This window comes from Lingula anatina, chromosome 4, assembly GCF_051362555.1.
Source record: "Lingula anatina isolate TDL-2025a chromosome 4, LinAna3.0, whole genome shotgun sequence".
NCBI classification, from domain to species: Eukaryota; Metazoa; Brachiopoda; class Lingulata; order Lingulida; family Lingulidae; genus Lingula; species Lingula anatina.
In genome coordinates, this window is record NC_141770.1 from 12,722,236 (window position 1) to 12,749,545 (window position 27,310).

General features: G+C 35.3%; 2 protein-coding genes and 1 non-coding gene across 3 annotated transcripts; 2 read left to right on the forward strand and 1 right to left on the reverse strand.

Annotated features, from left to right (window-relative positions):
• Positions 1-637: 637 nt before the first annotated feature.
• On the reverse strand, positions 638-11,767 carry LOC106173953 (conserved oligomeric Golgi complex subunit 4-like). The gene is made up of 22 exons (XM_087012086.1): positions 11,605-11,767; positions 11,032-11,114; positions 10,669-10,783; positions 9,847-9,948; positions 9,385-9,457; positions 8,878-9,071; positions 8,379-8,535; positions 8,147-8,253; positions 7,781-7,830; positions 7,412-7,508; positions 6,896-6,932; positions 6,556-6,674; positions 6,089-6,174; positions 4,554-4,773; positions 4,268-4,330; positions 4,011-4,067; positions 3,530-3,676; positions 3,112-3,195; positions 2,779-2,880; positions 2,216-2,344; positions 1,885-1,976; positions 638-1,735 (listed from the first exon to the last, which is right to left on the reverse strand). The coding sequence occupies exons 1-22, from the start codon at positions 11,716-11,718 to the stop codon at positions 1,693-1,695; spliced, it is 2,271 nt and encodes a 756-aa protein (XP_086868212.1). The 5' UTR covers positions 11,719-11,767; the 3' UTR covers positions 638-1,692.
• LOC147762321 (Nuclear RNase P) lies at positions 5,511-5,793 on the forward strand. Its single transcript, XR_015334267.1, has one exon.
• LOC106173952 (splicing factor 3B subunit 3) lies at positions 11,659-26,777 on the forward strand. Its single transcript, XM_087012082.1, has 25 exons — positions 11,659-11,781; positions 12,330-12,568; positions 13,011-13,181; positions 13,552-13,724; positions 14,411-14,552; positions 14,977-15,089; positions 15,359-15,496; positions 16,017-16,120; positions 16,639-16,804; positions 17,222-17,317; positions 17,715-17,787; positions 19,132-19,283; positions 19,599-19,754; positions 19,935-20,090; positions 20,543-20,680; positions 21,056-21,178; positions 21,555-21,709; positions 21,968-22,142; positions 22,418-22,623; positions 22,955-23,237; positions 23,573-23,785; positions 24,048-24,290; positions 24,644-24,748; positions 26,064-26,159; positions 26,396-26,777. Exons 2-25 carry the CDS (start codon positions 12,343-12,345, stop codon positions 26,438-26,440), a joined length of 3,648 nt encoding a protein of 1,215 aa, XP_086868208.1. The 5' UTR covers positions 11,659-11,781; positions 12,330-12,342; the 3' UTR covers positions 26,441-26,777.
• Positions 26,778-27,310: the final 533 nt, after the last annotated feature.

Genomic DNA, 27,310 nt, shown 5'->3' on the forward strand with positions numbered 1-27,310 from the left:
AAAAAAACTTTTTAGAAAAAAAAACAGGGACTAAGAAATGTAGAAATGGATTCATTTACCATTGGTAGGTATGGGAAAATTGTTTACTTCATTGTTTACTTTTTGGCCAAAACGATCAGTTATTATCCCTTTAACTGCAAAAGTGATAATGTCTACTTTAGTCCTCTATTTCTTTTATTACAATTATTAATACCTATCCTGAAAAGGTACCCACTTTCACTACATTGTTTATTCCATATCTCTTGAAAGAGATTTTGCAACAAACTGCTTAATTTTAAGAAACCCTCCCCAAATATTAGACTATTGAAATCTCCTGTTAAGAAATTAAATTTCCAAGGTTGGGGTAAGGAACTCGAGATGACTACCATCTAGTTGCCAAAAATATTCACAACCTCGGATGCATGCCTAAACATATGGGCCAAAGAAAAAATTAAAAGAAAAATGTATACAGTAGACTTTGCATGTTACGACTGTGTATAAGTTGTACGCTTGTCTAAAATGTTCTGAACCTGAAAGTACTGGCCTGTCTAACAACAAAGAACAAAATATGTGTATTAGAGACAAAAATAGTGGGTTTCAGTTAGTACCACATGCGCAAGGAATCTGTGAGCTAAAATGAATGACAGGATTCAAAATGTATTTTTTCAACAGTACCGCATTTATTTACATTATTTACAATCACCTATGTACACATCTATGCAGAATGAAGCACATCTAACCCCCTTGCCTTGCATTTTTTGCACCGAATATGATTTAATAAGAAAAATCTTCCTCGCTGTAAAAGAACAGTAATTCACTTTTCTTCCCCAACATTATATGATAACTTCCACAAATATGCCCCTTGAACCCTCTGTTAATCTATAAATAGTTACATATCTCTCTTTTTGAAAAAATACTCTTGGATTCTGCCTATATGAAAGGCTAGGAAAGTACCCCAATAGTATTAATATAGGCTAGAAAATTGTGAATTGGAAAATGCCACAAAAGTGCTGTGATACCAGGGTTCAATGATCATTCAGTTGGTACTGATGGACCCCAGTACCAGACAAACAAAATTTCTGAAGCTCTGCAAACTGCCATGTGACTATTGTACTGTCCTCATAATTGATTATTGCTGTTTTCTTACATGAACCTTAGATTTGGGAACACAAATGCACAAATTAACGACTCCAGCCACAAATTAACCACCCCAAGGTAGAATTATTAGCCACAAGCTTAGCGTTTCATTACTCAAACATATACTCAGTATACATAGGCCCCCTATGGGTTCTTTTTATATGGCAGCAATGCATTCTTGACTATACAGGCTCATACAGACATAAAGGGATAAACGGTTTGTGTACTGAAACAATGTGCTTTTGACAAGTAATTTTACATTGGGACAGTTAATTCGTGGCTGGGCTGCAGTCTTTAATTTGGGCATTTGTCCTTTCAAATCGGAGACTTGAGTTAGAAAATGACTGATCTGTTTATAAGGCCCGAGGAAACACCTACACTGACTTGGGATGTGAGGTGTCCAAAACCTGACTGGGATAATAGACATTAACTGGGCTGTTACAGTTCAATGACACCCTAATCCATAAAGTGATGGATAATACTGATCACAGAACAGAATTTTGTTAAATCGGCATAGGATACTTAGTGAATCAAGACACTGATATGTGGAACTGTAGTGATATTCCCTGATGACTGCTATAACTTGAGCCTCTTGATGTCATCTCCTCTGAAGTCAACCCTGTAAAATTGCAAGTCATCAAGGTTTTAGAATACAAATTTGCACTGTTAATGTGAATGTTCATGTTTAATTTACTTAACATTTTAAATTTACCCTTGGGGAAATGTGCAAGATGAACTAATACTTAAAGAATGCATCTCGATGTTTACCTTAGGGTCAAGACCTGCCTGACCTCGGTGGGGGTCAACCTCCACGTTAGAGGACCCGAGTTAGGACCCCAGTAGTCCAGAATTTCATTTACCTGAAATACACAGAATGGTTAACAGCACCCTAAAAATATTTAATGAGTAATTTCATACTCTTAAAGATTGTATTCCGTGAATTTCATACTCTGTCAAAAGCTAAAACAATGAAAGGATTTTCTGAAAGCTGCCAAATGGAACAACACCAAGTTAACTCTATAGTCAATTCTCTACTACATCCCAGCCATGCTATTATTTTACTTGATTACTTGTTCTGAACTATGCCCCAGCTACCAACCTTCTCAAGGTTGAGTATTGTGGCCATCTGGGTGAGTCGCGCAAACTTGTCTCGTATCGTCCATGTCGTCACTGAGGTGAGGTAGCCTACTAAGGCACGGAGCTCCTTGTCAAACTGCAAACCTCCCAACTGAAAGAAAAATGTTAACGTGGTTATAAGTATTTTGATGTATGTACTAACTATGCATGTCAATATTGGGATGTATTGCATATTTCCTGAATAGAATAGCAGTCTCTTAGAGCCCAGAAAAAAAAACTGAAAAATAGAAAATTTGTATCAAAAGTACCAGATTATCTTTTCAGTTTTTTTCTCATACAAACATAACTTTCTGACAATTTTAATCTTACTTAAGATGTTACTATTTGCACCAATGGAGTCTGTTCCTCCCATTCCAATTGTAAAAAGCAATACGAGAGAAATGGGAAATCACCATTAGGACAAAGGAATTGAATAAAAATTTTTCCATGTTATCATAATAAAAAATGCAGAAGAAATTTAGCTGCTACCAATGAGGAAAAAATAAGCATTGTTCGAAAAACATGAATAAATGGAAATTTTCTTACCCTATTGAAAGACATTTTTAGCACTGCCTTTTCTAGTTGTATGGTGACCTCAGTGGTTACATGACTCACAAATGTATCATTATTGCCTGTTGTCAGCGAAGTCTGGAAAGAAACAAATTCAAAAATAGGATTTTACAAAAAACTGTTACAAGGGGCATAACCAAATCAGATATTTCAAAAAAAAATCAATTCCTAGTAATTTTACTGACTTATCTCGCATAAGGTTGCAACAGCAAAATTGCCACAAGTCTTCATAGTGAGGGCAAATAAATGGCTTTAATGATTAATAATTTTAAATTTGATAAATATTACAAAATACAGGCCCCCTGTCACCTTAAATGTGTTGAGAAGATTATCTAGCTGTACAATGAAGGCCTGGACCCAGGGGTCATTGGCTTCATAGTTAGTAAACTCCTCCTGAAATGGAACAGGAATTCAATCAATTTTCATTCCCTATAATGCCATAGAAATCAAAATCTATCATTCCAAATAAATACAATAAAATAAATAAAAACTGTATTTATAAAGTACATAATACATTTGCTGGTAAATACACACACACACACACACACAAAAAAAAAAAAAAATTAATCAGTTTCATTACCTACCCTGCCAAAGAAATCAAAATTTATCATTCCAAATAAAATAGACTGGATTTATAATGTACATTTGTAAGTAAGTAAGTAATAATAAGTAAGTAAGAAAGTAATAATAATAGCATTTCTTCTAAGAATCTCTTTTATCCACTTACATCATCAATTAAGTGGCTAGTGGCAGAGAAAGTGTCCACCCAGGGCTTGATACGAGGTTTAATGGCAGTGCTGTATAGCTGGGTAAAGCCAAATTCTCGCACCTCTCGGAATTTATTAGACACTGACGCCAGCTCTGACAGACAACTCTGAAATATCAATGAAAAAAGAATGCTAAAGTCTTCTCATATTTAATTTGTAAATGAGTGTCTAGTGTTCAAATAATGATTATATTGTAATTACATTTAATCAATAAAAGCCCACACAAAATTTTGAAGAAATCAAACTGTTTAGCAAAACATGAAAAGTTACAAAATCCCAAATGCACCTACAAAACAGGCAGAGGATGGGACAAACTTAGTTGGTAAATCAATTTATTTTCCTTTTAAATCAAATTCTGTTTTAAAATCCTGTTTGACAAGCAGAAAAGTATATAAATAAACAAAGAAAAGTCATCCAAGAACCACACCAGTGGCTTCATACCTCCAGTTTTTCTTGACTGTGCTGATGTACATGGCCAAATACTTTGGTGATTTCCGCCTGATAAAATTGAGTATTGGAAAATAAATTCGTTAAATAACAATGTAAATTTTTTTCTAATTAATCTAAATATCACTAAATGATTTCCTTCTAACAGCAAAATGATAACTCAGTCCCAAGACTGACAAAATACTTGATAAGAGAATTGAATTTTGTCAGAAATTTACAGAATTAATATTAATGCATTAAAATAAACAAACCTGCAGGTTTTTCTTTAATGTCTGTATATAATCACTGCTTACTTCTGTGTCATTTAACATGCACTGGAAAAAAAATCAGTCACACAATTAGCTAGATTGTTTACCGCATTCTTTTTTAAATCATCCAAGCAGAATAAATCTTATGAACAATTTTTTTTCATTTGTGCTTTTTTTCCATTGGCATAAATTTAACATCAAGCTTAATTTCATTTCACAGAAATAATCTCTAGAGCATAATCTCTAGAGCAAGTTCTATACACCATGGAGCTTTAGAAATCCCACTCACCAGAAAGTTCGCCTTAGCTTTTTCTGTATCAGAGCTCTGTAGTTTTCCCTGCTGTATACTAGACTGCACTAAGTTATAGGCCTGAGTGAGATCAAACCCAGATGGGAAACCAAGCTTTAGACGGCTGTGTAGCTCCTCTTTGAAGTCCTGTTCCAACATTGTGCAAGCATTATTCAGCATGGCACACACGCCATCAACACTACAGCTAGACATCGCACGCCTGAAATGAAATGTTGGATTTAAATAGTGGAAATGGATTCGAGGGAGTAAATAAACACGAGTTCAAAAGTCAAACTGTCTTAAATAAATTGCTATCAGAATATTTTTATAAAAAAAAAGAATTTACATATTAAGGAACAGTTCCTCACTTTTAAATATTTATAATCATCATAATTATTTTCTATTTCTCATTCTACTACTGCTGAAAAGCACTGAATGAAATGATAAAATGTGCACTTGAAATAAATGAGTCATTTTTTTCATAATGGATATTCAATGTAAAATAAGACATTTAACATTTTTACATTTTATAAGTTAATTACTAACTTATTTAATTGGTTAATTAATTAATTGATTGATTTATTAATAAATTAATAAGTAAATAAGTTTATTTTGTAGAGAACTATATCCTAACAATCTTGGACTTAAATTGTCAGCGTGCTATCATACACCAGTTCTGGTTGATATCAGCAATAAAAAAAATCAATTAAATATGCCTATTTCAGGTATCTTAACTATTATTTTAATAAAACAGAGAATTTATAAAATGAATTTATCAAAAATATCTCAGAACTTTATTTATAACTTGTGGCAATCGTTATCTAAGAATCATTCTTTACATATATTTTTAAGCATTACAAAGTCATAATGTATTCTTTCATTACACCCCATTTTGGTTGCATTTCTTTATATGCAAGTTATATATAAGTACAGACAAACACTTAAATCACAGGTGGGTCAGGTGAAAATGCTTGCTTTAGGGGTGTACCAAGCACCCTTGGGAAGGTCTGAGACTTAAGTCATCAACCCTCTAGCAGGGGGTCATCTTAATAGATGAGTGGACCCACTAGAAACAGGCCGGACAAGGCACCCTGGCATGAGATTCTATACCACCCAGTTGTGGGCAGTTGATGCTATGTGCTTGTGTCCTGGTTGGAACGGTCCATGACTGGCATGATAAGTGCAATATGCAAGGTGATGCACTGCATCATAACCCAATTCAGACTACTCTCTCTCCTGGCCTCCTTCCTTTTGTAAGTATTGTTACTAGCATTTCAGTGTGAATATTTATTGGGTAAGCAATTCATATTATGGAAACCAGATGAAATGCAGCATTGATTTATTTTGATTTTCATATTTTCTGAACCTTACTTGTGGAAAAAAATAATAATAAATAAATAAAAAAAAGACCACAGAATGACACTATATGGTGTACTCTAAAATGGTAAGTTATAAAATTACTGTACTTTTCAGGATTATTTTTGGGACATGGAGATATGACTGGTTAGTTAAATACAGAATATCATTCTCCTCACCTGACACATTTCTTGACTATGAAAAATGCATCGTCCACCATACTAGAAGTCATAGCACCATCTTCATAAGTGTCCATTTTCACAGCCTGAAATGGTCATTTAAAATGTCAGAACACAGAAAATGAGAAAAGATATATGATCGCCTACAGTAAGGAAAATTAATTCAAGCAACCAATACAAGCAAATATTGCTCTTTAAGTGAAGAAAAATTATCAAAAAAAAAAGTATCAAAAAGAGCATCAATATTCACATTGAGACTCTAGGTCTGAGACTTGAGTTATCAACCCTCTAGCAAGGATCATCCTTACAGATGCATGGACTCGCTAAAATGCTACCAGCAAATGATGCTGATGATGACAATAACATAATACCATAGTGATTCACCAGAGGAAATAAATAAGAAAAAAATATTGACCATCCAGCAAGTGGCTGTGGATTGAACCCTAACTGACCACACTGTCCCTTACCTTGACCACCATCTCCTTCATAAAGTACTCCTCCATCATGATATAACTCCCCACCAGTTCCTGCATCAGCCGACTCAGATCACAATCACTGAGAAACTTATCCACCTCCGCAACTTTCTCTACAATGAGATTGAATTTATATAACTACTGTGGCAGTGACTATAATGTCAAGGTCATTCCTTTTCAGAATAGTGCTTGTGATTTTGATGACTTATGTTCATCATTTTTTGAATGTTGGTGAATTAGTTTTTTTTCAGTTTGAAATAGCTTCTCCAATCTCCACTCTTAAGACAATTATTAAAACACTCCATCCAGGTAGATTTAGATATCTATAACTTACCTGTCCTGTCTTCCTCTTGACTCACTTCTACATCAGCCTGGAAAATAACATAGAAACTTTTGAATACAAATGGGAAAAATACATTGTTTGAACAAGACAAGCAATTCAAAACGCTACACATGTAAAATGTAAAATAAAAGGTAAACAATGAATATGTCAAAATATGCTAGTTTTAAAGCAAATTCATACAATTTTTTCAGTGTCTAAAAATACTGTATAAAAGACTTTTTATAGTATAAATTAAATAGCACAATCTAATCTTGGTGTTGGCATTGGAATGCTTCCTTCCCTGAAAAGCAAATGCGACTCCCATTTTCACCAGGACCATTGTCCAAATACTAACCACAACTTGCAACATAAGAAAGTTTGAGAAGGTAAAAGTCTCAATCTGGGAGATCATGCTTAATAAATTTTAGTGAGACCCCACTGTCTGAACACTGACCACATCATAAGGAAGTTTGAGAAGGTAAACTGAATAAAAACATCAAAGTGAGTGATTGATGTCAGAATACTGACCACGACTCTCCTTCTAGCAAAGCGCAAGTACAGCTCGGCCCTGGCATTCATGAGGGTCAGCTCTGCTAGAAGGACGTCCAACTCTTTTGGGTCAATTCTGAAAGTAAAATAAGGAAGCTTCAGAAGATAAAATTTGCAACAAGTAAGATAATGTTGTAAACAATGTCTTAATAAAACCAAGTAGTAGCTATTATAAGCAACAGATTTGAATGATGCAAAAAAAAAGTGCTTATTAACAGCAATTCCTATTGTTTGATGACAATACGTTAAGTTATTTTAAGAACAATTTTAAGAACAATTCAAATGATGCCATTATGCCAATGTAGTAAACAAGTCCAGTTTTGTAAAATACAAAGGGGAGGCACTCACTTTTCTGCTGCTGTTGCTCGGGGCATGGAACTCTGTCGAACTTTTTGTACCTGGAATTTAAGATTTTAAAGAGTAAGAAGCAGACTGAGGCCGTCTTCTGTGTCTTTAAGTGTACATTGACAGGTATATATTTTTTCTGTCGGAAGAAGGTCAAAAATGGAGGATGGATCAACAAAGATAATTTGGAGGGTCTCAGGAAAATATCTCTGGATCCTCCCGTGAGAATTGTGATTGAAAAATGTATTACTTAAGTAACAACATATTAATTCCATTCATGTTTATAAAAACATTGAGAAAATCTTTAAAATCAAAGAAAATAGTTAATGGAATAACTATACATATTACACATTCTCCATTTTGACAAACCTTTCGGGTAAAATCACGACTTTCCTTGAATTTTTCAACAATTTTTCTTGTCTGCCTGTCACATTCTTTTTGCAGAGCAGCCATGAAGGGGAACATCTTTCCAGGACCTAAAACAAGACAAAGAATTGTTGACTATTAGATACTGAATGTGAAGTAAAACAAATTATCTTCAGTGTGACTAAATATACGTAACACTACTATTATAACCTTTGATGATCTTTTAAAAACCTACCATAATATGTCTCCACTAAGGGCTGGTGGATTTCCACCACCCTGGCAATACCCTCAAATAGCAATGTGATTGTATCAGCAAAGATCACAGTTGAACGCTTGTCACTGGATTTCACACTTAAAGCTTGATTAAGATTGGTCTCAGCTGTCTCAGATATCTGAAAGTACCAGTTTTAATCTGTTAATTAATAATAATAATAATAAATAAAATAATACTACTATTGCACAAAACTCAAAGAAATATAACTGTGTCATAACTCTGATGGTACAATCTGATGTACTGGGAAAAAATCTAAATGCAAAAAAAGATTTTAGTTTCTCCTTTATCGAAAAATAATTTCCCATTTATCAACAGGTCAAATATATAGTTTTTTACTTAGATACAGTTCATTCCCTTCAGTATGCTCGCCTCTTTATTTTGATAATAACAAGCAAAACTAACATCAGAAACATAATAAAAAGTTCTTAAAGGGGAAAATAAATCAGAAAAAAAGCAATACCTGGGCTGACAAGTATTTGGAAAATTTGGTGAGCCCTTCATCATGAAGATTAATAAGAGGGAATATTTTGAAGAATCTCTCCACAGACGCTACATCTTTGGAATGCACAGCCGCGTCAAAGTTTTTGTGAACTATTTTCTTGAGCTTGGACTCGGCTTCATGTAATAACTGGAAGGATGTATCTAGTGTGCTGCCTGGAATGAAACAAAGTCAATTTAACATCAAGAAAAAGCAACATGATCTATATGTTATAATATGTCACAATAAGGATTTCATAATCACAGTAAACCAAAATATTATGGAAGAAAAAGCACTGTAACCCATTTCTGAAGATGATAACAGAAATGTTTACCTCAGAGAGTTGAAGTAGAGAATTACTTTCAAACAGTCACACTCACACACAAACATTCAGCACACAATATCTTATTTCCTATATCTTGAATGTTATCCCAGTTGTAGCACCGTTATATATAGTGGACAGCCAGAACACTATTTATAGTCTCTCACCTTCATTTGATCCTTCTGTCATCCTAAGGACATTTTCATCCAGACTCAGGAACCTATGGATGTGAGCTGCTGCCTACAATAAAAATATTCTTTCATCCATAACTATACTAAATATCAGTGTTGCGAAATTTTCCTTTTTATACAAAGTTCTGTTCTACTTTCTTTTGATCATGAGCAATAACACTCTTTCTTTTCTTAAAAAAGGACATAATATAACTACATGCATTAGTTGTCAGAAATGCATTGAAAATTTGCAACTTGGGTCCTTGCTTCTCATTACATTTCCACTACATGTACCTTCCAAACATCTTAATGTGCTTAATGATCTTGGTAAATACTATTTTGATATGTCTTAGCTGTTAGAGATACAGACTACAAATACATTACTTGTACCTTCTACATGTGCTTTATGATTTTGTGAGGAGAACAGCTAAAGATGAAACCCTACCCTGTTTTACTAACCTGTTCATAATCTTCATTCTGAAGTGCTGTCTGAACACCATCAGTGCAGAATTTAAGATCCAGCACATCTTCAACTCTCTGCATACAGGCCGTGACATGACTCTGGAGTTCAAAAGCACTGACACATGATTTAATGTATGTTTATTCATCAAGAAGGGCTTTTTAAACTCAAATTCTCACTCCTCCTCCTCCTCCTCCTCTCTCTCTCTCTCTCTCTCTCTCTCTCTCTCTCTCTCTCTCTCTCTCTCTCTCGGCTGCTTCACTTTCACATATAACATTCTTTAGTTGCTTAAAAATTCGAACCCCTCACTTTTTCTAAAATTTTATTTTTCTAGTTTTTTTTTTCAGACACTCTTAACAATAATTAATTTGGAACAAAACTAAATGTTGCAAGACTTATTATCAATACTTGAAGTATTACTAGCACAACACATTTGGGTGGAAAGGGGGGAGGGGGTATTAATTCATGACGTTTGATTTATTGTGTGCTGTTGAAATGTTTGAGTGATTACTGTACATGCTTGTATACTTACCTTTGCCAGACCTAGCTGCCGTACCCAGATCTAGCTGCCGTACCTTTCCTTTAATTTACTTCTAATTAAAAGTATGTTCTGCAGATTTCTTTTATTAATTTGTGCTGTTTGTTTATCTAGCTGCCGATCATTTATGCAGGTTTTTTAAAATTCATTTATGCTGTTTGATTTATTGAGTGATTAACATTTATGCCTACCTCAGCCAGATATAGATGCCATACGTTTATGCTGGTATTTTTCTATTAGTTTATGCTGTTTGATTTATTGAGTGATTTTTGTACATGCCTACCTTGGCCAGATCTAGCTGCCGTACTTTTCCACTGACATTTTCCGCCAGTGTCGAGGTGAAGGAAACCATGCTGGATAACTGACGAGAGTCTGTATGTAATAACTGCAGATTGGGACTGAAAAAAACATCATAAGGCAATCACAATTCAATGCAATTTTTTTAATGTTTTTTTTTCTCATTATGTAGATTACTTCTACAGCTATTTAGTTATAATGTTTTTTTAAAATTTTATTCCTTATTTATTTATACAGGTATATTTTAGACTATGTGGTCTGTGCATGTGCATACAATTGCACATCAACAGAATTTATTTAGAAAGTGGTCTTAATGCATGGACTGGGAATGATCCAAATCATTACATACAGCATTTTGTGTAAACTAAGCATCTTTGTTTCAATTGCTGTCTGGTGCTCCTGAAGATCTTCCAGTTCTTGGTTTAAAGATTCCTAGAATAAAATGTTTATGTCTCATTAATTGTAATGTATTTTGAAAATCTTTAAGCCTAAGTACCCAAAACAACCTCTTCCATCACACTTTTAAATGAATGATTGATGTTGTTAGACAAAAGAATAAACAGTTTTCTTGAATGATGCCACATGACAAGAAAATTCCCCCTCTCTCCTCTCCGCCCCCCCCCCCCCACCCCCACCCCCACCCCTAACTCCGATAGTTTCCATGTACATCCAAAAGACAGACAAGTTTTTACAAAAGTAAATGCAGGTAATAATCAAACGAGACATCGTCTTAAATTAACATGATTCGTTAAACAAATGGCACTTCCTCGTCACACAAAAGACATTGATAATTAAAAAGCAGTACTAGTAGAGAAGAGAGATGTACGGGCAAATGAAACTGCCGGTCCAACATTTAACTCTACTTACTAAGAAAAACTAAGGAAAATGACAGTAAAAATTGTTTATTTCATTTCTCTATTACCTCCTCTGAACATAGCTGTGCAAATGCCTTTTGCATATCTTCTATATTCGTCAAATTATGCACATTTTGGAGCTGCATAGTGGACGTGGCACCCAGCCCGCCGGGCGCTGCCATGTTCGTTATTGCATTGTGGGGTTGCTTCCTGTTTGGACGCCATCTTGGATTAAAACGTCGCTGGTGAGTTTGATAATAATCGGTTAAAATCTGATTATCAGAAACGCATCTTCTATATATTGCGACATAGGTTGATTAAGGCAACATTAATGATAATAATTAGAATGTATCAAGATCTTTCAAGGGGTACTTTCTGCACAGTATTGCCATCAACTTCGTGATGGTCCTTGGCGGGCACCTGCACACTATTGTTTACTAGGTTGCATGCCCATCTAATCCAACAGAGGGCGTTAAATGAAAATGATATAATATTTAAAATGCAGGGTCACTGAAGTTTTATATTTTTCTGTTGTTTCGTACCCTGTGATTAATTTGCAATTTGCGATGATTCGTTATTTCTTTTACTGGCTTCAACCGGCTTCACATTATTATGTTGACAAATCCTGCATTGTACTCTTTACTTGTAAAGTTGGATTCATGGTCCATCAAATCTTAGTGACATTCATTAATTGGTTCAGAAATTTTGAAATCTAGATTGATGAATTTTTTAGTGCAATGTCCCGCAATTCAGCAATTAAAAAATTTACGATTTAAAATCTCTTTTCTTACAGAAAATTATCCAAGATGTATCTGTACAATTTGACCCTGCAGCATTCGACTGGCATCACACATGCTGTGCATGGCAACTTCTCAGGGACCAAGCAGCAGGAGCTGATTGTGTCAAGGGGGAAGATTCTAGAGTTACTGAGGCCAGACCCTAACACTGGCAAAGTGTACACCTCCCTGTCTGTGGAGATATTTGGAGTGATCAGATCACTGATGCCTTTTAGGTTGACTGGAGGATCAAAAGGTGAGAGAAGAGCGGGGGTTGTTTTTTATATGAATTGAGAAACAATGGGCTGATTCATTGAGATGTAGTCCAGGCAAGCAGAACATGGCACATTGTTCTGGTTTTACCCATCTTCAAAACGATCAGATTATTCCCCTCCAATGGTCATAATTACTGCATAATTACTGCTCACAAATGCTCTTTCAGATTATTGATAATCTTTTATCAGGGATGTGATTTTTCAGTTTCTTTTTCTGATTGCAGGTTTTTAAACTTTGTTTTTTAACTTTTTTTTTTACTTTTCTGGGATAATTGCACGACATTGTCAATTTTCATGCCCCCTACACACACACACACACACATCCCTGTTTTATTGAAAATACATGCATACATTCAGATAAACAAATGTTTCCTGTTTTGCCATAATCCTGGTTTTAAAAGAAATATCTGATGCCTGTTACAGATTACATAATCGTTGGCTCTGACTCTGGCAGGATCTGTATCATGGAGTACAATGCAGCCAAGAACACATTTGAGAGAATCCACATGGAGACATTTGGCAAGTCTGGCTGCAGGAGGATAGTGCCTGGGCAGTACATGGCAGTGGACCCCAAGGGCAGGGCTGTGATGATTGGTGAGTGGCAGAGAAGGGAAAAATACAGGATTTAGCTTAATACCCACGTTATCCTTGGTAACTGTTCTGATGCCTTTTTGCATAGAACTTAAGTCAAACAGATACAGATATGCCCAGTTTTTTTTTTTTTTTTTTTTTTTTTTTTTTTTTTTTTTTTAGTTTTAGCTTTTGGTTTTATAACCTAACCATAATGGTGAGAAGGGAAATGTGGGATGTATTGCACCAGACCAGTCTTACCGAGGCATCTTTAAAAAATGACACTATAAGTAGTATAAATCAAGTAGTCAAAATTGATATTTCTTTAATTTCTCTCAGATACTGATAAATTTTTGACAGTCTCTCTTCATGTTTGTCACTCTTCATTTCCTAGGTGCTGTTGAGAAGCAGAAGTTAGTGTACATATTAAACAGAGATGCCCAAGCCAGGCTAACGATATCATCTCCTCTGGAAGCCCACAAGTCTAACACATTGGTCTACCATATGGTAGGGGTGGACGTGGGCTTTGAGAACCCCATGTTTGCTTGTCTGGAGATAGACTATGAGGTAAGAGGTATTTTAGATTAATAAAACTGATGGTCTGACTGAAAAATAATGGAAGCTTTATTCCAAGAGCCATTAGGCATGGCTACTATGATGTTTTTTTTGTGGAGTTAAAGTGATAATAACTCTTCGTTTCGGCCAAAAAATGAATTTTCTTGGAGTAAACAACAATTTTCCCATACTTACCAATGGTTAATGAATCTATTTTTACATTCAAAGTTAGTCCCTGGTTTTTTCTGAAAAGTTTGGTTTTTTGTTAAAATCTCTTAAGAGATTTTAACAGAGTATAGCCATCAATGGAGGTCACGTGGTCTAAAGATATCAGAATAATAGCTATAACAGCCGTTTTTGTGGGAAAACAGAATATATTATATTTTTATAAGTCATTCACAATGTTTTTATTGTGAAATACAGATTTCATACGAAGAGTTATTATCCCTTTAAGACTTAAAGTAAATATACTATTATTGTAATTTAATGGCAGGAACTGCAGTGCTGGTGAGGTGAAGGCTATAAGGTTGTAAGTGTAGGTGGATTGTAAGTGTATAAAGTGTAGAAAAAGTGTTCGTTTCTATCATCTTTACATTGGTGAATAATTTGTCATATACCTAGATAGACAAAAAAATAAAATAGAGTAAATGGAAATGTACATTATTTTGTATCAGCTGATAATTTGTTTTTCTTGCCAGGAATCGGACAATGACCCCACAGGGGAGGCAGGCCAGAAAACCCAACAGCTGCTGACATACTACGAGTTGGACCTGGGTTTGAACCATGTGGTCAGAAAATACTCCGAGCAGTTAGAGGAGCATGCTAACTTCTTAGTAACAGGTGACTCTTAGTTATGTTTTGGTTCAGTTCTGTCTTATCATAATGTAGCAGTATTTTTATTGATAAATATTAGTCTATTGATGAGAGGCTCGGCCACAAGTATTAAATGGCAGTTGGGAGGACATTTTATTAATACATTCGACCCAGAAAGTTGGAAACAATCTTTTTAAATAATTAAAAAACTATGTAATGTAGTGGGAAAATCTTCAATATACATAAAAAGCGACAGATGGTTGGTGCCATCAGTGTTTGATTAAAATAATTACCTTAGCTCTATCAATATTTGGTTAAAATAGTTACCTCAGCTCATATGGTTATTTTATAATTATTCAAAATAACGATGTTTCCGAAATCTTTTGGTCGAGTGTATGTGCAACATGACAGCTTTATTGACATTAATGTGATTTTGTCCTGGTTCTTCCAGTCCCTGGAGGCACAGAGGGTCCCAGTGGAGTGTTGATCTGCTCAGAAAACTATATCACATACAAGAACTTTGGTGACCAGATGGACATCAGGTGCCCCATTCCCAGGAGGAGGGTAAGCAGATGGCCAGTCTGTTTCCTATGTTCATAACGCATATAAAGAGCATGCTTTTTTTACTCAAGCATTTACAAGGTCTGAGAGAGAAATCACAAATTCACACTTGTACACAGTTGTGTTGCATGATTTAGAGTGTTGTCTAGATGAAGCTAGTGAATGTAAAATCTTCCTAATGAAACGTCTTTTACATTGTATCAGTAACTTACTTTATCAGACATGGAAAACATACTTTTAGAAAACAGCTCATCCTCACCACTATGTTCCAGAATGACCTTGACGACCCAGAGCGAGGGATGATATTTGTATGCAGTGCCACACACAAGACAAAGACCATGTTCTTCTTCCTAGCACAGACAGAACAGGGGGACATCTTCAAGATAACACTGGAGACAGATGAGGACATGGTGGGTGCATATATATCTATGGCTGTGTGGTTTGATAGAAACTTGATGACAGCGTTCAGCGTGGTGTGGTATTTTATCTTAAAGGAGTCATTCACACCTAGAATCTTGCCATAGTTGTATAGAGTAGGTTGTGTTTAAATTTCATGTTCTGTGATTGCATATTTGATGTGTTAAGAGAAGGAACACATAACCCTTATGTAGGACGTCCTACAGGAAATTTTTTTGTAAGGAGAAGTACAGGTTTCGATGTAATTATTCCAGTTAAAGTTACCAAAGTTACAAACTTTAAGTGTCTTATTGGCAATGAAGTGGTTTACCGATATAAATTATCTTAACTCAAAGCATAAGAAAATAGCAGTCCATTCTGTTTTATTGAACAGGTTCTGAAATGATGTTTCAAACAAAGTAAACGTCCTGATATTCAGTGACTGACAAACTTCACCTGATCAGAATATACACTTTGGAATACAAAACTTCTTAGGAGTTCGTAGTATGGTAATGGATTTTTGATTAATTTCAGGTGACAGAAATCAAATTGAAATATTTCGACACAGTTCCTGTTGCCACGGCAATGAGTGTTCTTAAGACGGGATTCCTCTATGTTGCCACAGAGTTTGGAAACCAGTGAGTATTATTTCATTGTTTTGAAAAATTTTATCAGTAGTTTACTTTCATTATTCTGTCAGGACTGTACACAGGAAGTCGGCTGTTTTGTGTGGCCTGAAAGCAATACTGATTTTACTATGTTTACAATAATATTAATTTTATCAAATCTCTTTATAGAAATATTTGTTAACTTATACATAGATATTCTCATGCAAGTACCAGCAGAGCAGGAGATCTCACTGTATTCCTGAACTTCCTAGAGACTTGCTAGAGAAATGAAACCAGAGTAGTTTGAGACACTGCTGCCATCTATATGCAGTTTGTGTTATAGGAATCTCTGACATTTTTGTACTTATTTCTTTGATTTTGAATAAGCTTTAAAAATTTGATACACCTGAAGGTTTTACACTATCATAGACATATTTAATTTTTTTTTTTTAATTTTTAAGTATGTATATTATCTTAAAATTTATACTAGTTATTATTATGTTATCAATTAATCAAATTTGAGCACATTGTATGTGTTGTTATTTCAGTTACCTGTATCAGATAGCTCACCTGGGAGACGACGACGAGGAGCCAGAGTTCAGCAGTGCAATGCCACTAGAGGAAGGAGACACATTCTTCTTTGCCCCCAGACCTCTCAAGAACTTGGTCCTGGTGGATGAAATGGACAGCTTGTCTCCTATTATGAACTGTCAGGTAAGTGAATGGGTGCAGGTGGGAAAAAAGGATACCACTTTCTGATAAAAAATGTCTTGTTTTAGCCAAATTGTCATTAAACAAATGAAGCTTTGTTTTCAATAGCTTCAGTAAAAGTGAGATTCACCAATCAATATTTTGTCCAGCAAAACAACTAGCTAATGATATTGTTCAACAAATTGTTATTGTCTAGTCCTACACTTTTGGGTCAGATAAAAGGTTTAGCAATCCAGCTAATTTGGGTATTTGGTACTTACCTAGTATAAAACTATAAAACTGGCTGTGGAATTTGTTTCACAGTCTGCACAATTTTTGAGTCAGCTCTTCATAAAGAACATATCTCAGATTCCTCACTACCGGGCTGAGGCACAGTTCTGATTTCCAACATGACCTAACAGTATGGTTCTGTGTTCTCAGATAGCTGACCTGGCCAATGAGGACACACCCCAGCTGTACACACTGTGTGGCAGAGGACCCAGGTCCACACTCAGGGTACTCAGGCATGGTCTGGAGGTAGGTGGGGAACACACTGGTTTATGGATCCTTCTGGTATCATATAGGCACTTTGTTGCCTGTAACAGTGAAATAAGAATTCTGCATGTGTTTGACATTGTTTTGGGGACCCTCCTACTTTTGTAAACACTTTTTTAACATGAGAGAGTTCAATTAGGAGTGCTACATATGTAAATGAGAATTCATGTCATGTATTGACTCTGAGAATAAAAATGTGACCCTGTATTTGACTTTTGACCTACTCTCAACCATGAAAGGCACTTTTCATTAACCCAATATATGTCTGATGAATTTGATATTTTTGCCATTGGCAATATTGTGTAAAAGAAGGAGACTCTTTCTTGTTTTCTCCTCAATAAATTACAGCTCGATAATTCATCGTGTTGTCATGTTTTAGGTATCAGAGATGGCCGTATCAGAACTTCCTGGTAACCCCAATGCTGTGTGGACAGTGAAGAGGAATGTAGAAGGTAAGATCCGTGGTTTTATATGGTGAAGTAGCTGGCAATGCACACTGGGTTCTACACACTATATCAAGGGAGACATCATTTAATGATAGCCAAATGTTTACTATCAGTTTTGATGAAAGATCTTTGAAGGATAAAAAATTAAATTATGTCATCTGGTTTGAATTCAAATCAAAAAGAAGTGGAAAGAGGTCTGCAGGTTGAAATTGACCAGCACCATATCCTGATGCTTATTGTGGTATTTTCTGGAAAGTAAAAAAAGTGACTTTAGAAATTGGTGTGCATTGCTAAAGTAACTTCTGAACATTTCTTTTAGTTCAACCATCTTGAATGAAAACAAAACTTTTTTGAGAGCAGTCTTTGGTGTGGTCTGAAAACTCAAATAGCTGTAAGCTTAGAGGATGCAGAACTCTAAATTGAGAAGCAATACATGGATATGGATATACAGTTTGGAATATAAGTGTGGTAATATAACAATGAAAGTTTGCAGTAACTTTCTGGTTTCTTGAATGGCAGGTGACAGTCAGAGAATGCAGTCCTGAAAAGATTTTGTTCCAGATGCAAAATGTTTCACCAATTAATCTCAGCAGTGTTTCATTTGTTTCAGGAGAAAAAGAAACTTTTGTGGTATTTTGTTTTAGGGTATTATGATTTGGTGAGGAATAAAAAGTAAAAATATGACGCTTATATATTCTTGTGACTAATTAAAAGTTGAGGTAGAAGTAAGTCTTTTTTTTTTTTTTTTTTTTGCGTGTTAGGCTAAAAACCAACATAGAATCAGAATTGTCTAAATGGCATAGAAGTATGTCATACTTTTTTTTCAGTGTTCTTATTTATTATTTACATCAGAGCGTTTGTTTGACGACTTACGCAAAAAGAGAAACCAAGACAACAATCAATCAATTTCACAATAGAATCCTTACTAATGGTCAAGGCTGGTCAATTGGTCACTCACCAAAGCCAAGCCTACTTTTCTTTCCAGATCTGGTGACTGTTGATGCTGCTGAGTTGCCATAGCGATGGTTCTGACTAGCACCCTGAGGTAAAGGTCAAGGACATTGGGGTCAAGGCCATTTCTACAATTGCTGAATGGGAAGCATCCATTAGCCAAGCAGAATTTATAAAACTTCAGTGCTTAGAGGATGTCAAATTTATTTTTTAAAACTGGCCATTGTGTAATATTTATACAAAAAAGTAATAGTAGATAACATACAGCAAAAATTGTAGCTAGGAATGGCTTTCTAATCTGTGACTATTTTCTTTGCATTTTTTTTTCTCATTTGAAAGATAAGATGGTTATTGAGCACAAGTGATACTAATGTGACCGTTATCTTACTATCATTTCAGAGGAATACGATGCCTATATCATTGTGTCCTTCGTCAACGCCACCCTTGTGTTGTCTATTGGAGAGACGGTTGAAGAAGTGACGGACTCTGGCTTCCTGGGAACCACACCCACTTTGTCTTGTTCTCAACTTGGTGACGAGGCCCTAGTACAGGTATGGTGGGGACTGAAAAGAGATAAGGGTGTGATATTGACTGATAGGTCCTGGAGTCTCTGAAATCATGTTAAATGATTTCAGAAATGTGTTATGATAGTAGAAGATGGTCTATTCAGAAGAGAGAGTTAAACTTAAAATTACATTATTATAACATTACCAAAGACAAAATTTGTAGCTCTTTTAACGTGTGTTTTGAGAATAGTTTGTGGTGCTTTTGATGAGAATGCCTTGTTCAGTAAGTTTTAGTTTGCGGATGATTATTTGTTTTTGTTAGCTATATTCTCATACATGGCTGTCATTTCTGTATGCTAGATCTACCCTGATGGTATTCGTCACATTCGGTCAGACAAGCGTGTGAACGAGTGGAAGACACCTGGCAAGAAAACGATCGTGAAGTCAGCTGTGAACCAAAGACAAGTCGTTATTGCTTTAACAGGAGGAGAGCTGGTCTATTTTGAGATGGACCCCGTAAGTTTGTTAATGATAATTGATTTAGCCTGTCTACTGTAACATATTTCTCAAGAAAGTCTCATGTAAAATATAAAAAATACTGAATTTTCATTGTGGGGCAAAAGTATGTTGTATTGCTTATTTGAAACTTAAATGTTTGAATTTCAAAAAATAATTTTACCATTTTGATCTTATCAGACTGGTCAGCTCAACGAGTACACAGAGCGTAAGGAGATGTCGGCAGACGTGATCTGCATGGCTCTTGGCAGAGTGCCAATGGGAGAGCAGAGGTCCAGGTTCCTGGCCGTTGGGCTAGCAGACAACACTGTCAGGATCATTTCCTTAGACCCTTCTGTAAGTTTTGGAACAAAATGTAATATTTTTAAAGTGATGGGGTTGAAATTGTGGTTAAATACTCAATGAAACATACTTTGATGAATTTTTCTTTGCTTTTTCCCCATATTGCTCTAAGTTGATCTCTTCATTTTCTTTTATGAGGAAGAGTTTTACTAAAATATATCTGCCCAATTGAGATTCATACCTTTATAGAAACCTTTTAGTTTATTATAATCCAAATTCTCTTTGCTAGAAAAATGCTGTTGTGGACTTCAAAGTTTTAAGTATTTAGTTACTCCCATAGTTTTGGACATGATGTGATTATTATCCGTGTTTCACATGAATTCTTTGATTATAATTTAATTTAACTGATCCAAAACTGAGTGTGTTCAAAAGAAGCTTTTTAGATATCTAACAAATTAACTTGTCTTTCTTTTATTTATTTTTCCTCGGTCAATTGTTCATTCCAGGACTGCCTGTCCCCTCTCAGTATGCAAGCTCTGCCCGCTGCCCCAGAGTCCCTGTGTATTGTGGAGATGGGAGGTATTGAAGCCAAGGAAGGGGAAGGGGGCACACTGGGGACCATGTACCTGAATATTGGACTGCAGGTGAGCTGGTATGGGTATTCACTGTGTGACACCTGTTGTTTGTGTTTCAAGAACCTGTTTACTTGAATTTTAAATGATCGAAGTTCAATTCTTATGGAAAAAAATTAACTTGGGCACAGCAAACATTTTTGTGGCAAGAAAAGTAATTATCACTTCTTTGATTTATTGAAAATCATTCACAAAGAGCACCCAGGAATATGTTATACAGTATGGTGATAAATATGAAAAATTAATAAATGTATAATAATAATAAAATGAAGAGAGATTTTTTTTAAAAAAGCGACTGCCTGTATAATATCGACTGCATAAAAAATAAAAAAGGACGCTGTCACCAAATGTCACCCCAGGTTATGGTCAGCTGTGTTTGTCTTTTAGAATGGAGTCCTGCTGCGTACGGTGCTGGACACAGTGACGGGAGACCTGACGGACACCAGGACCAGGTACCTGGGCTCGAGGGCTGTCAAACTCTTCAGGATCACAATGCAGGGAAATGAAGCCGTAAGTTTACAGTCTCTTGTATATATATTTATAAAAAATTCAATGCATTTTGAATTATGGAAATTGGGAGCATGATTCATTTCTGTTTGAAGACTTGGGTAAAACTGAATTTAGTAGAGGTATGTTGTTCATTCGTATCTGCTGTTCATTACCTAAACAATAAAGCTAAAGGGAATTTAATGTTATTGGCTAAAGTAACAGTAAAGGCCAACAGATGTCATGGAACTGTTTTAGAGATGATGCTACTATATCCGTGTTTCACATGACTTCTTGTGATTATACCTTGATTGACTGATCGTAAACAGTTCAAGTTTTCTGGATTTATGCTTGCATACATATTTTGTCAATGGTTTTAAATTATTTGCTGTACTTACAGGTTCTGGCTATGTCAAGCAGATCTTGGTTGAGTTATTTCTACCAGAACCGTTTCCACCTGACTCCACTGTCCTATGAGTCTTTGGAGTACGCCTCGGGGTTCTCTAGTGAGCAGTGCCCTGAGGGTATCGTCGCCATCTCAACTAACACACTGAGGTAAGGACAGCAAATTAGAACAGTTTTAGAGCTGCTTATACAATAATTCCCCTTCTTGACTAAGCTGGCAGCTGTTTCTCTCTTTTCTTCTTACTTTCTTTTTCTTTCTTATCCTAACAGTTAGTCAATCCTTTACTATTTCAGAAACAGAGAAGAGTTTGAAATCATCCATTTGAGTTAAATTCTCTAAAATGAGTTTTACAACTAGCATTTATAATGATAAATTTTATTGCTAATTATGTGTACTATTCCTTACAGGATTTTAGCCCTTGAAAAGCTAGGTGCTGTGTTCAATCAGGTGTCCACCCCACTCCAGTACACGCCCAGGAAGTTTGTCATCCATCCAGAGTCCAGTAATCTGGTTACCATAGAGACTGACCACAACGCCTACACGGAGGAGACCAAGCAGCAGAGGAAGGAACAGATGGCTGAGGTACAGTGTGATAGGAAAATGTCTTGGAGGTTTTGATAGGATAATGTCTCAGAGGTTCTGATAGGAGAATGTTGCTGAGGTTTTGATAGGCGAATACGTCAGAGGTTTTGATAGGAGAATATCTTAAAGAACTGGAAAATTACTTAAAGGGTTCTGATATGAATATGTCATATTAACTACTATTTCAAAATTTTTTAAATATAAGGTATGTTAGGAACACGTCTACAGCTAGATAAGTATACTACATATAGAGTAACATTATATTTCTTGTTCAGGAAATGGTGGAGGCAGCAGGAGAGGAGGAACAAGAATTGGCTGCTGAAATGGCTGCTGCTTTCCTAAATGAGAACCTTCCAGAGAACATATTTGGTGCCCCCAAGGCTGGCAGTGGCATGTGGGCATCGGTCATTAGGGTCATCAGTCCCATAAGTGGTCAAACTCTGGACAAGATAGCACTTGAACAGAATGAGGCGGCATTCAGGTGACTTGAGATGAATTGGGATGTTTTTAAAAACATTAACTTTTTGTTTTCAACTCAAAAAAAAAAATGAAGATTAGTTTACTTTGTTCCTTCAGGTAAATTTTTTTCTCTGCTTTAAAACTTACTACTGTAACATCAGTAGATATAACCAAACCAGTTTTTGAGCATTTTTATCACCGGGACCCTAGCTTTAAGGTCAAGGGAATGCAAAGAGATTTTTACAAAAAGTTAACCTTGTTCTCAAGCTGATGTATGTTTCATTTTCATTGAATTGATCATTCAATTTTCTGTTACCACTGGATAATTTTTATATATTCCCCTTTTTTTCCAGCATATCCTTAGTGAAATTCGCCTGCAGACCAGACGAACAGTTTATCCTAGTGGGTACAGTGAAAGATCTGACTTTGAACCCTCGCTCGTGTTCTGGGGGCTTCGTCCATGTGTATAAGATATTGCCCACTGGGGACAAGTTGGAATTTTTACATAAAACTCCGATGGATGAGATGCCGTCTGCCATTACGCCATTCCAGGGAAGAGTTCTGATAGGCGTAGGGAGGTTGCTGAGGATTTATGATCTGGGCAAGAAGAAGTTGCTGAGAAAGTGTGAGAACAAGGTAGAAATTTGTTTCAAAACAGTGAAAGATTTTTTAGATATCAGAATATCGCAACCATATTTTTTTTTTTTTTGAAGATGGTAAATGAAGACTGCCAGAAATGTCATTTTATTCATGATGTAAATTAATGCAATAGTTGATATTCTATATTTTCGACAACTGTTTTAAAGTGTACATTTTTGGACATTCCATCCTTTTCTTTTTGATGAGATCTACTAAATCTGTGAAGTTTAAGTCTCTTCCCCAAAATGAGAAAAAAATCTAGTTGGTTTTACAATTGACATATTGCTGTAGCACGTTATGTTATGTATTTGATATTTGATTGTTGTTTTCAGCACATTCCAAACTTTATTGTTGGTATTTACGTGACCGGCTCAAGAATAGTAGTGGCAGATATTCAGGAAAGTTTCCATTTTATTCGGTACAAGAGACAGGAAAATCAGTTAATAGTCTTTGCAGACGACACCAATCCACGCTGGATCACTGCTGCCACCATGTTGGATTACAGCACAATGGCAGGGGCCGATAAATTTGGAAATATAGCTGTGGTGAGAATTTTATTTCTTTTCATGCAATTTCTTAAATACTCTTAATATTCTCTTTTTTGTAATTTTTTTAATGTATAAATGTTTGTTCCTTTTTTATTTTTTTTTTATAAATGGCACTTATCAGTCATTACATTTGATGGTTATAAAGGGTCCGATCATCTTGTTTCTTATTTGCTTATGTATTTAATGTATTGATTTATGATCTGAGAACGTATATTATATTGTGACTTTGGGGTGATATCTCTATTTTAATGCCTCACAGGTAAGACTATCTCCCGAGGTCAGCGATGATGTAGATGAAGACCCCACAGGAAACAAGGCATTATGGGATAGGGGTGTGCTGAACGGAGCATCTCAGAAGTCTGACATCGTTTGCAATTTCCATATTGGCGAGGTGGTGACATCGCTGCAGAAAGCCACCCTAATCCCTGGGGGGTCGGAGTCCCTGGTTTATACCACCCTCTCAGGAGCTATAGGGATGTTGGTGCCATTCACCTCTCATGAGGTAAGTTTTTTTTTTCCAAATTCCTTTTTAAATAGTTGTTTACTTTAGAGGCAGTAACATAATGCTTGAAAAGTTTGTTTTTGTTTCTTTTTTTTCTTTCTTTTGTTCTATATCGTAGAGATGTATACTTCAGACAGTAGCATGATACCTAAAATTTTGTTCCTTTCTGTGTTAAGAAGTTGTCTACTTCAGAACTTAGCACAATATCTAAAAAATTAATTCGTGACACAAATTTCGAAAATTAATTTTAACCATGTTACCTTTATGTATTAAAGACTAATGTTAACTTTCTTAACGTATAATATTTAAAAAATTCTGTACCAAATGAAATTCTATTTTTTCTCTCTCTCCAGGACCATGATTTTTTCCAACATTTAGAAATGCACATGAGGGCGGAGATGCCCCCTCTATGTGGCAGAGATCACCTGGCCTACAGGTCTTATTACTACCCAGTCAAGGTAAGAAATTGTGACAGCAGTGAAATATTCAGTGTATAATGTCATAAATATGTATGTATGCATGTTTGTATGTATGCCAGGATCTTTAAGGACGTGAATAAAAGGTGGCCACAGATTTCCAATGTTGCAGCGCTTTAAAACACACTGCAGAATGGTAGGACATGTGGCAGCTTTACATGTGTGTATAAAAAGCCAAAAAAAAAAGATTCTGAAAATCCCAGTAACTTTCATGTTATGATATACCAAGCAGCAGAGAGAAAACTCTTTATAAAAAAATAAATAAGAAACCTAGAACAGTATCTGTGCTTGACTAGAGAATGCATAAAATGAATAGATATTATAAAGTAATTGGATGTGTGGGATGAAGAAAGTAGAAAGTGAAGATAGGACTGAACTGAAGGACAGATAACCAGGAGAGCTATGACAGGCTTGATTAGAGGGAACTCCTTCTATTGAAAAGTGATTATAGAGGGCACTTGTTTTATTGAGAAGTGATAAAAGGGCATTTGTTCTATTGAGAAATGATGGTGGTGTATCATTGTGCCTAGAGGTAATTATTAAATGTGCCTGGGGGTTATTAAATGATAAGATAAGAACACTGGAAAAGATTATCAGATCACATTTCAGTTTTGATTATCTGTGACGCACTGGATATTATTTTGTTTACTGAGTTTGAGAAGGATTTGTGAGGCAGTGTGATATTGATGTGTCCCATATAGGTTATTTACTTGACGTAGTGTAGAATCAATGTCTTCAGGGTTAAGAGATGTCAGGTCTAGAACCTGGCTTTCTGCGTCATTAACACAGTAACAAAGGCAATTTTTGTTTATGTTTGCACAGCACTCTGAGCCTTGTGGTCTGTAATATTGTTTGAGCACTAGGCAATTTTTTTTTCCAAAAGCAGTCACATGTAAAAATTGCTCTTTGAGAAGTAAAATTTAATATATATATTTTTAGTGTTTGACTTCCTTAATATTAAATAGATAACTGGGTCTTCATTTTAGCTATTGTTAGTTTAAAATGCTAGGTACAACTTATTTTATTTTTTACTGTGTATTGAAAATATTCCAGTGAATCTGTCTCCATATCTGTCTCCAAACATTTCAGTTTCAAAGATTTGTAATTTTTAAGTATTTTTTCAATATCTGAATAATTCATACTGGTTCCTGACATAATTTGCTTACATTTTGAAAAGGCAAAATTACCAAGTTGTTTGAGAATTTAGCAATACGCTTGTTGTACATACTGCATTACGTTATAGATCACATTATATTTGTACAACGGTAACTTTGACTTTTCTGTTTTGGATTTCCAGAATGTTCTGGATGGGGATTTGTGTGAAATGTTTACGTCAATGGAGCCACACAAACAGAAGAGTGTTGCAGAGGAGTTGGACAGAACCCCTAGTGAGGTATGGACTTTTTTTTTTCATTAATTTGTTTTTAAGAATAAATTGTTAAAACTTAGCAAATATTTCCAAAGCAATTATATCGGAAGTTTAAGTGTCAAATGTTATGGTTTATATATATTTATGTGAGCTGTCCTCATTTATAAATGTGATTATCAAACATTATGCTTCATTTTACTTTATTTTATTGATTAATTTCTTCATATTTGTCCCTTATGTTTTTTTGTTAACATTTTTAGGTATCCAAAAAGCTGGAGGATATCAGAACGAGATATGCTTTCTAAGCCCGTGAGAACTTGTGGACAATGAACTATAAAAAAAATGTAAATTTTGTACAGTGAACCATGGAGCTCCAGTTGCTGGGAAGATTTTTATACAATGCAGACCCAGGTGCAGACGACAGGACTGTCATTGTAGACTAGTTATATGTAACATTTTGTATCATTTTGTGAGAGAGCTGTAACAGTCTGCGCGACATCTGTTTTATTTTTTTACAGTGTAATGAAAATATTCCTGTGAATCTGTCTCCATATTTGTATTAAAAAAGTGCTGTAAAAATGAGAAAATGTATACGCCTTGGTTGAAATACTGAAAGAATATTAAATAAATGAACAGAGTGTGGGTTATTAGTTGCTGCCAAGTGATGTCCACATACAAGATTTCCATTGACCTTCTTCATTTGAAGTTCTGACCTGAAAATTGGAAATGAGCCAAATTATGACATTGGTTAATGAAAAAAATCATGCTAGTTAATGAAAAAATCATGCTAATTCAATTTGCGCATGCACAATGGAAAACTAATTGGATCTCGAAGATTCTTCGAAAGCCAAATGCTATGTGCCAGTAGTTTAATTAAAACTGACTTGAGAGATGCCAAACCAAGACCCATATTAAAAAACTATAGTCTTGGTTTATTGGACATTTTAAGTAATTGTTCCAGGAAAATGAGCCGACAGATGAAGCACTAGAATTCAAATTATAGACCTTGAATGTGTACACTTGTGAGAAATTTGGTGACTGGTATTGCTTACAAATCACTCTAGTTTATAGGGTGATATTTATATTCAAAAATGATTTTTTTTTTTTTTTTTTTATTGGGGCCAAATGCACAACCAGTTTTATGGGCAAATAACAAAAAGATATTTTTATGGTTA